Here is a 14124-nt window from a genome sequence, read left to right as displayed (position 1 = left end):
TAGACTATCACCATTAATTGCTTTTCATATCACACATGAGGGGAATAGATAGAGTGGACAGGATAAAATTGTTTCCCTTGGTGCAGAATTCTAGAACCAGGGGACATAGGTTCAAGATAAGTGGCAGAAGGTGTAGGGGGGACATGAGGAAGAACTTTTTTATGCAGAGGGTAGTGGGTGTCTGGAATTCACTGCCTAAGTTGGTGGTAGAGACAGAAACTCTAAACTCTTTTAAAAAGTACCTGGATCTGCACCTTCAGTGCTGTAAGCTGCAGGGCTATGGGCAGGGTGCAGGAAGGTGGGATTTAGAAGGGGCACCTGGGTGTCCTCAGGCTGGCATGGACAAGATGGGCTGAATGGCCTCCTTCTGTGCTGTAATTTTTCTATGGTTCTATATCACTTTCTCTCTATTTTCCCTTTTTATGTCTGACAAATTCCACTGTATTTGTTACTTTGGGAAACGAGCTGACTCTCTCTCTCTCTTCTGACTATTGATTGGTTCTGCCTCCTGATATCGGCTTGCTTACTTAGCTGAATCACCTTCGCCAGCATCAAGTCTTCTTGGGATTGCAAATAATGTGATAATGCATCATCCATTACTCCAATTACTTTTCTGTCATGAGTTAGCCCCTCTTTCAGATTACTGTACTCACAGTCTTCTGCTAGTTGGTACAAATCATTAACAAATGTGTCAATGCTTTCCCCATGTCTCTACGTACATTTATTGAACACTGCGTGTTCCACAATGATGTTCTTGCAGAGACTGATATATGTCTGCACTGCATCAATGACTATAGTATATGTGGCCTTACCCTCATCAATGCCCAAGGGAACTAAAATGTCATCCGCAGAGTCACCCATTGTGTACAAAAGTATACTGACCTGCTCACAGTCTGGCTTAGCTGTGAGACTCAAAGCAGTGTGAAATTGAGTGAATCTCTTGAACCACTTTGGCCACGCTTCAGCTTGATTTAGGCCAGCAACTTTCTTGAAGTGCTCTGGTAGAGGTAGAGATTTCTCTTGTGCCATCCTTTCACCGCTTGCCACCATGTATTATTGTGCTGTTGGGTTGGAGAAGTTTCAATAACTCCCGAGGACACTGCAACTTTATTGTAACATATTTACAGTTATGTGAACACTCCCTTACACTAATTTCTTTCTCTAGAAACATATTCTTGGAAGCTTCTTAGTCAAACAAAATGAACTTTATTTATATGAGAGCTTCCATGGCTGCTTGTAGCCAGCCAGCCCCTCATATAGCCACGTTTTGCTAGGAAACCCCTCCCTAGAATTTAATACCCCCAACCGCTAGCCACACATTGACTGAACAAATCAAGTGACCCCCTACTCAGTTGAACTGATCTTAAAGTGACAGTCATCACACTTTCTATGCTGCTTTCTCCTAGACTCTCTCAGATCATATGTCATTACCTTCTAAGAAATCACGGACTTATTACAGTTAACCATTTTGAGGATCAGCAAATCCTTTTATGCCGGATTGTATGACGTGAAGCCCACAGACAGCACGGCCTCCCAGTCCTTCCTGTCCTCTATCACGGAGGTCTTAGACGACAGTACACGGGAGAGTCTGGACAAAGCGCTAACTCCTGACGAACTGACTGAGGCCCTTGAGTCCTTCGAGAAGAGTAAAACTCCCGGAAGCAACGGCTTGCCGTTGGAGTTGTATTCGACTCTGTGGGACTGGATCGGCCCAGACCTGCTAGAAGTGTATGAGAGTATGCTCCTGGCCAGCAGTATGTCAGAATCCATGAGGAAAGGCATTATCACCCTCATCTACAAGCACAAGGGGGAAAGGGAGGAAATTAGAAATTGGCGACCCATTTCACTGTTGAATGTGGACTATAAAATTCTGTCCAAGGTCATCGCCAATTGGGTCAAATCTGCTCTGGAATTGGTGATCCACCCTGACCAGACCTGCACTGTGCCGGGCAGGAAGATCTCTGACAGCCTCGCGCTGCTCAGGGATACGATTGCCTATGTACAGGACAGGGGTGTGGATACCTGCCTCATCAGCCTGGATCAGGAGAAGGCCTTTGACAGAATATCGCACACCTACATGGTGGATGTGGTCTCCAAAATGGGGTTTGGGGATGGAATTCACAATTGGATCTAACTGCTCTACACTAACATCAGTAGTGCAGTCTCAATCAATGGGTGGGAATCAGAAAGCTTTCCTATTAAATCTGGAGTCAGGCAGGGCTGCCCCCTCTCCCCTGTCCTTTTTGTGTGTTGCATAGAACCCTTTGCTGAGTTCATCAGGAAGGATCCGGGCATAAGAGGAGTGACGATTCCAGGCAGTGGAGGCACTCAGGTCAAAGCCTCCCTGTACATGGACGATGTCGCCGTCTTCTGCTCGGATCCCCTGTCGGTGCACAGACTGATCCACATCTGCGACCAGTTTGAACTGGCCTCGGGAGCCAAGGTAAATCGTGGGAAGGGCAAGGCCATGTTCTTTGGGAACTGGGCTGACCGATCCTTTGTCCCCTTCACTGTCAAGGCTGACGGCCTGAAGGTGCTGGGGATATGGTTTGGAGGAACCAGGGCACGCATTAGAAACTGGAAGGAGCGAGTGTCTATGGTGAAAAGGAAACTGGGCATGTGGGAGCGACACTCCCTCTCCATCGCGGGTAAGAACCTGGTCATCAGGTGTGAAGCTGTTGCTGTACGTGGCGCAGGTCTGGCCCATTCCACACTCCTGTGTGGTGGCGATCACCCAAGCCATCTTCCGCTTTTTCTGAAGGTCGAAAATGGATCGTGTCCGCAGGGACACGATGTACAAGCCTCTAGATATAGGGGAAAAAACGTGCCCAACATCGCTCTCATACTGATGGCCACCTTTGTGTGCGGCTGCATCAAGTGGTGCGTAGACCCTCAGTATGCAAACACCAAGTGTCATTACATGCTGAGGTTCTACCTGTCCCCAGTGTTACGAAGGATGGGTCTGGCCACGCTGCCGCGGAACGCTCCAAGTAGTTGGACCGTGCCGTACCACCTGTCCCTCGTGGGAAAATTTATGCAGAGAAACACCTTTGACCACAAGTCCATCAGGCAGTGGTCGGCATGTAACGTCTTAAAGGCCCTGAGGGAAAAGGAGAGGGTGGATCCTGTGCAGACTGACAAAGTCATTTGGCAGAATGCCTCATCGCCAGAACTTTCCAACAAGCACCAAGACGTAGCTTGGCTGGTGGTGAGAAAGGCCCTCCCTGTAAGATCCTTCCTACATGCCAGGAGTCCTCACCCCCTCTGCACGTTGCCCTCGAGGTGGCTGTGGTGGGTAAGAGACTGTTGTTCACCTCCTTGTAGATTGTGCCTTTGCGAAGAAGGTCTGGAGAGAAATGCAGTGGATTCTGTCGAGGTTCATCCCAAGCAGTTCTGTGACACAGGACTCTGTGCTCTACGGGCTGTTCCCAGGGACACACACCGAGACAAACATCAACTGCAGCTGGAGGATCATCAACTCGGTGAAAGACGCTCTTTGGTCTGCCCGAAACTTGTTGGTCTTCCAGCGCAAAGTGTTGTCCCCGACCGAGTGTTGCAGACTGGCACATTCCAAGGTCCAGGACTACGTGCTGAGGGACACAGTTAAGCTTGGGGCAGCCGCCACAAAGGCGTAATGGGGAAGGGTCGCTGCCTAAGACCTTTCTGCCACAGTGCACTGGGGGGCTGGGAACTGTAAAGAGCCCCTCAGGCTGTACAGCTTAAAATGAATGTCTGCCAATGATTGTAATATTCATTGTTTGTACTGATACACCTTGTGATTCATGTTGTAAAAGTTGAACCAGATTGTATTTTTGTAATGGTGATTTTGAAATGGTTTGAAATGTTTTTGAAGATTTATGAATAAAGTATATTTTTGCAAAAAAAAACTTATTACAGTTAACCCTTTATGGGACTTGGTCCGACATACTCCATTATACTATAAGTACCAGACATCAAAACTTCAGTTTTATGGAGAGACTGGAGAAATTGGAGTTGTTCCCCTTCTAGCAATGAAGGTTAAGAGAAAATTTAACAGAGGTGTTAAAAGTCTTGAAGGGTTTTAATACAATACATAAGGAGAAACTGTTTCCTGTGGCAGAAGGGTCAATAACCAGAGGCAAAAGAGCAAGATACAACAAAGGGGGAAATAAATTATTACACAGTGAGTAGTTGTGATCTGGAATTCACTGCCTGCAAGGGTGTTGGAAGCAGATTGAATAGTAACATTCAAAAGAGAATTGTTTAAATATTTGAAAAGGAATAAATTTGCAGGACAGTGGGCCAAGAGCAGGGGAGTGGAACTAATTGGATCGCTCTTTCCAAAGAGCCGACACAGGCATGATAGGTTGAATGGCCTCCTTCTGTGATTCTACATAACGGTGCATTAGTTTTCCTGTATCAACATCTGCACAAAGAAATGTTAATCATAACAAAATAGAATGATTCAGCAAAGAGGCCATAAATGTGCCTCAATCAACACCTCCAAAACAGTTTAATTGGTCATTTACATCATCAGGATTTTGCCATGTACAAGTTAACCCTGCAATTTCCCTTATTATCAAGTGCAAGTTCTTTTTCTTTTCTGTATGTCTTCAACAATATCAACAAGTTATATTTATTTAGCACACTTAACATAGTGTTATGAATACCTAGTTCATGGTTCATGTAATAATAGTAATATTTTAGAGATCATTTTTAGTTCTGAGAAGATTAATATTTAACTGTAGAAAATTGGATAAATGCAATTTAAGCAGCCTGAAGACAATTACACTTAAAAGGTTGTGTTAGGAAATAGAGACAGTTTAAGCAAGTTATAATGGTATTTGTGGGTGTTAGGAATGAGATTTAGCTTTAAAGTTTAAGTTTGATTTGTATTTCTGTATCTGTTTGTTAAGAAAGGTCAAATTGAGTTTTAGTTTTACTTTAAAAGGTGTTTGCATTTCTAATGAGAATTTTATGACTGTAAACTAGGTTAAACAAACAAGAGTAGAAAAAAACAGTGCTGTTGCCTAGCAACAGGGGTCCAGAGAGGCAGGTCCCTACCACCGACACACACACAAGAAAAACAGCAGTTAGATTTTGGAAGCTGATTGCGTTCAGTTGGCTTTGAAAGTAGCTGCCAGGAGAGACTGGAGCAAAGGAGACAAATAGCCAGTCCCAAGATAAAGAAAAGCCCCAAAAATCCAGGGGAGTGGAACAGGAGAAAGTCCCAAGCAGACCTTCTAGTCAAAGGAAGGACAGGAACATGGAAAAGTTCCTGTTAAGTGAAGTTAAGAGTGAGGGGCAGAGAGGAAGGCTCCAAGCTTTAGATTTGAAGAGACAAAAGCTGCATAAAGCAGACTTAAAGTGAGGACAGCTTGCAAGAGGCAAGAAGGTCCAAAGAGTTGTCTATGGGCATGTGAAGCAGTGGTACTGTTGTAGGCTGAGTCAGTGAGAGAGAGTGCATGGAAGACATCTTGAATGCATGTGGTGACTCAGGGAAGAGGAACATCAGAAGAAGAGTTTGAAACCCTAGAGGTTAACCCTTGTGGAAGGTGTCTGAGAAACAGTGTTGATTTGGGAGAAGATTCTAAAGTGAGAGTGGGGATTGGAAACTGTTGTGTGAAAGACGGAGTGCAGTAAGACCAGTTGGCACACAGTGTGACAAGTGTCTGGAGGAAGTTGAGGAGAGATCCATAGCAGCTGGTTGATGTGGCATCTGTCACTTGATTTCAGAGTGTAGTGTGTCTGAGCACAGGGTGCCTATTGGACTGTGTACTTATGTGGACATTAGAGTTTAAGATAGCTTTTGTAACTTGTGTTATCCTTACAAATCTGTATATCTGGAAAGGTATAGTTGTGGGTGATGGAGTATTGTAATATAGTTCATCTTTTCTTGTTCAATAAATGTTTTATTCTTTTGTTAAAAGCTCATCAGCTGACTCCTGTAACTCTGTTCAGTAGCTACTTTCCACATATCTAAACAAACAAATGAAAGTTAGGATCTATCAAGCTGGGTTCCACTCTGGGATCAGGTTTGTCCAGGGGTAATCTCAGCGGGCATTGTAACAGTTGGGGGCTATGTTGACCTAAGGGATTAATGGCTATATGATAAAGATGATAAAATAGCAGGTGGGCTTACCTGGCTGGAGAATTGGAGATGAGGTGTCTCCACTGCTTGCAAAGAAATGCAGCCTAGAGAGTTGCTTTGTTTTGGGAGCTAGAGCTACAGTTAATTTCAAAGCATTCAGTGAGTCCTAGAAGGCTATATCGTCATGCAAAAGGGTGGAACTTAAGAAAGTTCTAGAGTCTCAATTTACCTGTGTGCTTGCTGGGAAAGTGAGTGTTCTGCAGCAGGGGAAAAGGCCATGCCGAAAAGGTGCTGCTACTAGTAGGCTCCAGGCAGCAAAAGTGTTTCTGTTAGCTGGCTCTGTGTAGTTGGGGCTGAGGAGAAGTCCCAGGAGCTGTTTGACAGCTCCTTGCAGTTAGGGCTCAGAAAAAGTCCTGGGGAGCTGAGAAGATAGCAGAAGGTCACTGGCTCTATGCTAGAAAGGGTCATGGTTCAGAAGAAGCCCTGGCAGCTATTTACAACTTGGTGTAGCTGGGGAGATTAGAGCTTGTGAAATCCAGGGATTAGCCAGCTAGTAAAGAGCTGAACTTGCTGCAGGAAGGAAAGGCTGGAGCGCAGACTTGAAAATCCAGGAGAATGGAGTCTTGGGAGATGGGATTGAAACCCTGGAAGGTGTGCAGTTATTGAGGCAGTCTGAGTTGGAGTATCTCTGAGGGAATTCAAAGGCTTGACCTTAGAAAGTGAAAAGTTTGGAGTCCCTCGTGAGGGAGACAGAGTTTCAACGAGATTGGTTGACTTATAGTGTTTACTGACATCTGGGTGGGTTGCTGAGAAAACTGTGGGATCTGTCCAGGTCGTATTTGCTATTTATTTTACAGGTGGTGTGTTCAACCACAATTTGCTTGTTAATTCACATGTACCTCATATTAACCCTGAATGTTAGAATATCTATAAGATAGATATTGTAAATTGTTTTATCTTTTTGAACTTGTAATGTTTATTTTTGTTTGTTGAAAACTCATGCATTCTGGTGGCTTTATTCTCTTAGCAAGTGTCTTGAATCTCAAATGTTGTCTATTTTAAACAAAATGTTATTGGTCTCTAACTGAATCTTACCAGAAACTTAGGGGTGTGATCTAGGATCATAACAGTAGTAAAAGCTCAAAGGCATTTCTCTAGGAACATTATAAAATAAAATTTGACATTGAGCCAGTCAAGGAGGTTTTAAGGCAGGTTACCAAAAGCTTGGTCAACAGGTTTTAAGGAGTGTCTTAAAGGAGAATGATGTGGAGACACAGAGGGCTTTTGAGAGAACATTCCAGAATTTGGGTCCTAGGTAGATGAAGGCATGGCTACCAATGGTAAGATTTAAATTTCGGGGATCTGCCAGAGCCCAGAATTGAAGCAGTTGAGATTCGAGAGCTGAGATTCTGGTAGGGATGACAGAGAAAGGGAGGGTGGGGACAGCCATGGAGGGATTTGAACCCAAAAATAAGAATAATAAAATCAAGGTGTTGCTGGACCAGGAGCCAATGTAGGTCAGCAAGCACAAGGGTCATGGAATTGGTGTGAGTAAGAACACAGGCAGCAGGGATTTAGATGAACTCAAGAAAGGCTTAAGATTTTGGCATTGAAATCAGCATCCCCTGGCTGGGCTCCTCAATGCACAGCTGTTGGGAAGTTACAGGTTGAGTAATTACTTAAGTAATGTCCATTTTTGCTGAGCAATATTATCTGGTTTCTGACAATATAACCATCTCTACTTGACATTCAATGGCATACTATTGCTGAATCCCCCACCATCACCATCCTGGGGGGGTTACCAATAATCAGAAACTTAACTGGGTTAACCATGTAAATACTGTGAAATGAGAGCACTTCAGGGGCTGGGAATTCTGTGATCAGTAACACACCCCATGACTCCCCAAGCCTGTCCACCATCTACAAGGCATAAGTCAGGAGTATGATGGAATACTCTCCACTTGCCTGAAAGAGTACAGCTCCACTCAAGAAGCCCAACACCATCCAGAACAAAGCACCCCACTTGATTGGCATCCCATCTTCCACCTTCAACATTCACTCCCCCCACCACTGGTGCATAGTGGCTGCAGTGCGTACAATGTACAAGATGCACTGCAGCAAATCATCAAGGCTCCTTTGACAGCACCTTCCTGGTGATCTCTACCACTTAGAAGGATACGGGCAGCAGACAGCTTTCAGATAGCACTGACCCTTTTTCTGCTATTAACACATTCTGCTATTTTGCTTTCAGACAGTGCTGACCTTTATTTTACTATTAACACCTGCTTTAGTATATCATTACGACTTCCCTTGTCTTGGTTTATTACATCTTTTGTCATTTAATCTCTCCTAACCCCCTAACCTATCCCTGACCTTCTACTTTGCTCCAGCTGCCCCTTCCCCCCTTTTCAATAGCATAAAACCCATCACATTTCTACCTCTCCAGCTCTGATGGAGTCATATTGGACTCGAAACGTTAGCTCTATTTCTCACTCCACAGATGCTGCCAGACCAGCTGAGATTTTCCAGCATTTTTTTGTTTTTATTAAGGGCAGTAGACACATGGGAACATCACAACCAGCAAATTCCCCTTCAAGCCACACACCACCCTGACTTGGAACTATCTCAATAGTATATCCCTCAATACCAGAGATAAAAACAAAAAAACTGCGGATGCTGGAAATCCAAAACAAAAACAGAATTACCTGGAAAAACTCAGCAGGTCTGGCAGCATCTGTCGAAGGGTCATGAGGACTCGAAACGTCAACTCTTTTCTTCTCCGCCGATGCTGCCAGACCTGCTGAGTTTTTCCAGGTAATTCTGTTTTTGTTATCCCTCAATACCGTTGGGTCAAAACCCTGGAACTCCCTTCCTAAAAGCACTGTGGATGTACTGACAACGCATGGACTTCAGTGGTTCAAGAAGGTAGCTCATTACAACCTTCTCAAAGCCAATTAGGGCAATAAATTCTGGTTTTGCCAGTGACACACACATTTCAGGAATGAATAAAAAGACAATAACCGAGGTCCACCACCTATTTTAGAAAAATCGAACAGATACAAGTTGAGGAATTCTTTCCAAAGCAACAGGACCCAGTTGTTGAGTACAGGGGTGCACGAAAACCTGTTACCTAAAGTCAATTTGTGCTCAAGACCCCAGACACCGGGTGGCTGCACTTCCTCCTCCCGTCCAATGGGGCCGCTGTGCTTCCCCCTCCAGGCTTCCGGGGCGCTGTGCTCCCACTCCCGCCCACAGGGGGCGCTGTGCTCCCACTCCCGCCCACAGGGAGCGCTGCGCTTCCCCCTCCCGCCCACCGGGGGCGTTGCGCTTGCTGTTCGATTGGAAAGTGCATCCTTTTGAACCAATTAGAAACGCTGGCGACGCAGCAAAGATGTGGAATCGACCAATTGTGATGAAGAATTGTGCGGCAAGGCTGGTGACTGACTGGTAGGAAAACCAATGGGCGGGCGGGACTTGAAGATATCCAATCAATGCAGGCGATTTTGAAAATGGTTCACGTGAGGATAGTTTGAAACGGTCGGGCGCGCGGACAGGTTTTCAGTAGCGCCACGGCCAAAGCTCGAGCTGTAGAGGAGCGGACTCGTCATATACCGGTAGACAGAGAGACATACATATATAGATATATATATATACATACACACACGGACAGAGACCTGTAACACCGGGAGCGAGAGAGATACCTAGACACGGTACCCTCACACCAGGAGAGAGAGAGTGACCCAGACCTGGCTTGTTCACACCTTGACACTCAGACTCAGCAGTTGATCCAGCAATTCTCGGTTTGAAGAAGTGGGGGGGGGGGGAGCGCGGATTATTTGAAGATGAAACCAGGTGGTGAGTTTTTTTTTCATCGACTAAGATTTGGCTGAAGCAGCGTGTGGAATGGGGGCTTTTTATAAAATAATCAGGGGGCCCTGAGCCCCGGGATTGGGGAGGGGGGGGGAGTGGATAGGGGGGCCCTGAGCCCCGGGATAGGGGGGCCCTGAGCCCCGGGATAGGGGGGGCCCTGAGCCCCGGGATTGGGGGGGGGTGGGGGGAGTGGATAGGAGGACCCCTGAGCCCCGGGATTGGGGAAGGAGTGGATAGGGGAGGCCCTGAGCCCCGGGATTGGAGGCGGCCCCGAGTCCCGGGATGGCGGGGAAGGGGGTTTCGGAGCCCCGGGATGGTGGGTGGGGAAGGGGGCAGGCGGCCTCCGAGCCCTTGAAAGAAGAGTGGTGGGAGATCTCCGGCCCTCACGATGATTCAGGGGGGGTGGTGGGTGTGGAGCAATAATGGCTTATACAAAATCTAGATCTAACTTGATCATTCTGAAACTTTTTTTTACTTCCAGTGTTTCATTGTAAATGCGCAAAATGTTTCTCTCAACTCACGAAAAAGAAAATTAAGAAACGTTCACCTGTCTTGACGCTGCTCAGTCTTCCTGATGATGTTCTGCTTTATGTATTGGGATGCCTTCCTGCTCAGGATATCCTGCACTTCAGAGCGGTGAGTTAGTTATCATTTATGCACCTGGTGTGACAAGATTGGTGATATTCCTCCAGTGAAGCAATAAAGTTCAAATTGATATGGTTATAATTGGTTATTTGTATTGCACACCATGTCAAATTATTTTATTACAAGGGAATACAAACAGCAGTTTCTTCTACAACAAAAACAAAAATACCTGGAAAATCTCAGCAGGTCTGACAGCATCTGCCGAGAGGAACACAATTAATGTTTCGAGTCCGAATGACTCTTCTTCAGAACTAAGGAAAAATAGAAGAGAGGTGAAATATAAGCTGGTTTAAGGGGGTGGGACAGGTAGAGCTGGATAGAGGGCCTGTGATAGGTGGAGATTGCCAAAAGATGTCATAAACAAAAGGACAAAGAGGTGTTGATGGTGGTGATATTAGCTAAGAATTGTGCTAATGAGCAGTTTCTTCTGACTGGCAAACTACTTAATTGTTGCCATGCATTGTTCTCTGCTACCTCTGTCCATATCCAGAGGATTCATATTAGGCTGCTTATATTTACCAATTGCTAACTTAATATTGAGACTTTTTACAACTTGCTCCATGTAGCTGATGTGCTTTCATACTATTGTAGATCAGCACCACTCCTATCTTGTCGTAAACACCAACTGTGTGAATGTTTCTTTTACGTGACCAGACGTGTGCCTTATTCACTAATTAATTGGTTGACAAATCTGTCTGAATTCCTTGGTTAGGACACTTCTAGCAGTGGACAACATGATTCATATTTGATATTTAAATATAATGCAAACTAGGCACACTGGGACTGCACAGTCAATACTCCAATGCCTTGGTGGCAATTGTCTCAAAATAAGTGGACACTTGTGCTTACTTGAGATTGCAGACAATTAACCTATCCAGAATGATTACAACTGTTATGTTCAGGGGAAAGGAACCTCTGTCTGAAGTAAAGTGAACTTCAGGGCCTGCTTGTGTTCAAACTGAGTTACAATTTTCTTCCCACTTTAATATAGATTATTTAAGATGTTCAGAGTTGAAATCTTGTATTTCTTTCCTTCAGGTGCACTCCCACTTCCGATCCCTTGTAGATAATCACTCTAGTGTTTGGGCCCATGCAAACTTTCAGGAGATCTGGCCATCGCCATTAAATCGGTGGCTGTTTGAAAGGTACATTGTAAGATGCTCTGCTATTTCTGTTTGACTAATTTTCAGAGGCTCATCTAGCCCTAGTTTGCTTGCTTGTTAGTTGTCCTGTTGGGATGTAGGTACCATTAATGTAATTATTCCTTTCTGCTTCTCTTAATTTTATGTTACATCATTCCTTTAGTACAACTCTAATGTGCTAAATCTGCAAATATTTCCTCATTGGCCATTTGTTACTATGTGGATTTGGTGCTAGGCGGTTGTAAAACTAGCACAAAACAACTTGAATTATCAGGAATAAAAAGTATACATGGGCCTTCCAGAATTAGATTGAACTTTCGAATAAAGATAACCACTCAATCACCACAAAACCATCTCCGTTTTCTTTTTGATTTTTTTTCCAACTTGCAGTTGATTTTTTTTTGTTTCATTGTTCTCATTACACACGGTTTCAGGAGCAAAGGTGCCATTTCTAATAGAGTGTGGGATAGAACCTAGCTTTTAAAGAATGAATTTCTTAAAACCTTGGTAGTTCCTTATTTCTTCCCCCCCAGCCCTTCATGAAAGGGTGAATGCTTGAAAAATGAGGAAGGTTGCTTTCATAATTTGGGCAATGTTTCTTGAACTGGTAATTTCATTTACAAATGTGTGGGAATATAGACTTTTAATTATTTTATTCAGCTAGCTAACTAGAGGCAATTTTTTTGTTCTAAATCTTCATTTTTTTGGTGATGAGGTAGAAGAAAAGCTTTGCTGCAGTTCTAATGAATCCCTCTATTCTAGGGCTGCAGAAAGTGGAAATTTTGAGGCTGCAGTAAAGCTGGGAATAGCCTACCTCTATAATGAAGGACGTAAGTATTCATCCTGTTGCCTTACAACGCTTTTTTAAAAACATAAGTCAAAATAATTCAAGGGAACATCAAAGAAATCTTGGATGATTTAAAATTGGATTTTTTTTTTGCCACGGACCTGTGAAGCAAAGACCATAGGTTCGCGTAAATTGGAATTGGTTGGTTTCTTGGAAAAGAATAAATGATTTGGGTACTTAGGACAATGCGATTTGACTAGGTGGCTCATGTAGTGAGAAACAGCAGTGTAGCTCTATTATGCTGAATAGTCTGTTTCTGTACTGTAGTACATGGTTGAGTTTCTAATCCAAAACATCAGCACCAAGTTTTGGAGGTAGTGTTGCTAAATGACTGCTGTTGAAAGAGATGATTTGATCCTCATTCTTTTGAATACTTTTCCTGGCCTTTTTTTTTCTCCAGTTAAGGATAGAGTTTTTAAATACAGCACTGGTGAACTGCTTTGTATTCCTCTGGGTGCCATTAGATACCTTACAAGGTTTTTCCTGCTTGGAAAAAGGGCTGCATTAAATAGTCTCATGTGCTGCTTAAATAAAAGTAAGCTTTCAGAATGCTTCCTTCTCTCCATCTCCAACTGCCACTTAAAGCCAAAAGCAATCTTAAACCTTGGCAGGAGCCTCCCTGGAATGGTGCTCCACATGTACCGCCTTCCAACTGCCTGAAAAGGATAAGGATTTTGGGGGTGGGCTGGAGGGGGAAGGTGGCCTTCAGTTGACAGACCATGTTAAACACCCTTGCATCTTGACATCTAAACATTACATCCAGTGACTATTGTGTGTAGTGCTTAGAATAGGGATCAGCAACCCATGGTTCAAAAGTTGCACCTCTTTAACATCTCATTTGTTGCTCCCAACCTTTTCCAATTGGATTATATTATCTTGAAAAAAGCCTAAAAAATTTGTCAAAACTACAAATCGAAGAACCAGACAACAACGCCATCTACCTTATTGAGTTATTAATTGCTTAACCAAATTTAGTTTCTATGCTGTCTGGCTTCAAAATAGCATTTTTAGGAATCATTTTGGAAAATATATGGTAATTGTGCTCTTAAAGATAAGTCAAACTACCCTTAGGGTGGTCTCCTTTTCTTTGACAGTTTATCTTATGTTGCTATTCATTGATTTTAAAGAATTTAGCATTGTCAATTATTTAATGCTAGAAATGACTAAATTGTATAAATATTAGATGAAATATCGCGCACAGGATCTGTCTCCCTTGCTGAGATAACAAGATTTTATTTGCTACCAAGCCAGACATGACTTGGGATGAAATGTTTCATGATTAAAAAATCGAATACTGCCCTGCAATTGTTAGCAGGCTTGAAACCTTAGCTGAAAATATCCACTGAGAGAAAGAAAATGTGCTGTTATGATTCTCCAAGAAAAAGTTGATAAAGTTGAAGACGAATTTAAGAATTGGGTAGCATCAGGATTCAACTTCTAAAATAAAATAACTTTTTACCTATTCCTGGATTGTAGGAACTGAATTTTTGCCTAACCCATATACAAGAGTAAAACTACATGAAATTCATAACTGGCCATTCTTAGAAGTT

At 43.6% G+C, this 14124-nt stretch overlaps 1 protein-coding gene across 2 annotated transcripts in view; it reads left to right on the top strand.

Annotated features, from left to right (window-relative positions):
- The first annotated feature begins 9603 nt into the window (after window positions 1-9603).
- ccnf (cyclin F) overlaps window positions 9604-14124 on the top strand; it is a 41026-nt gene continuing 36505 nt past the window's right edge. For both annotated transcript variants that reach the window (XM_041206224.1, XM_041206225.1), the window contains exons 1-4: window positions 9604-9925; window positions 10422-10576; window positions 11624-11730; window positions 12490-12557. In XM_041206224.1, the coding sequence (XP_041062158.1) occupies window positions 9913-9925; window positions 10422-10576; window positions 11624-11730; window positions 12490-12557 (343 nt within the window). In that variant the 5' untranslated portion in view covers window positions 9604-9912. The remainder of the gene's footprint in view (window positions 9926-10421; window positions 10577-11623; window positions 11731-12489; window positions 12558-14124) is intronic.

This window comes from Carcharodon carcharias, chromosome 15 (genome assembly GCF_017639515.1).
Source record: "Carcharodon carcharias isolate sCarCar2 chromosome 15, sCarCar2.pri, whole genome shotgun sequence".
In the NCBI taxonomy this organism is placed as follows: domain Eukaryota; kingdom Metazoa; phylum Chordata; class Chondrichthyes; order Lamniformes; family Lamnidae; genus Carcharodon; species Carcharodon carcharias.
The sequence above is the reverse complement of the archived record's forward strand: the minus strand, read 5'-3'. Positions and strand labels throughout refer to the sequence as shown.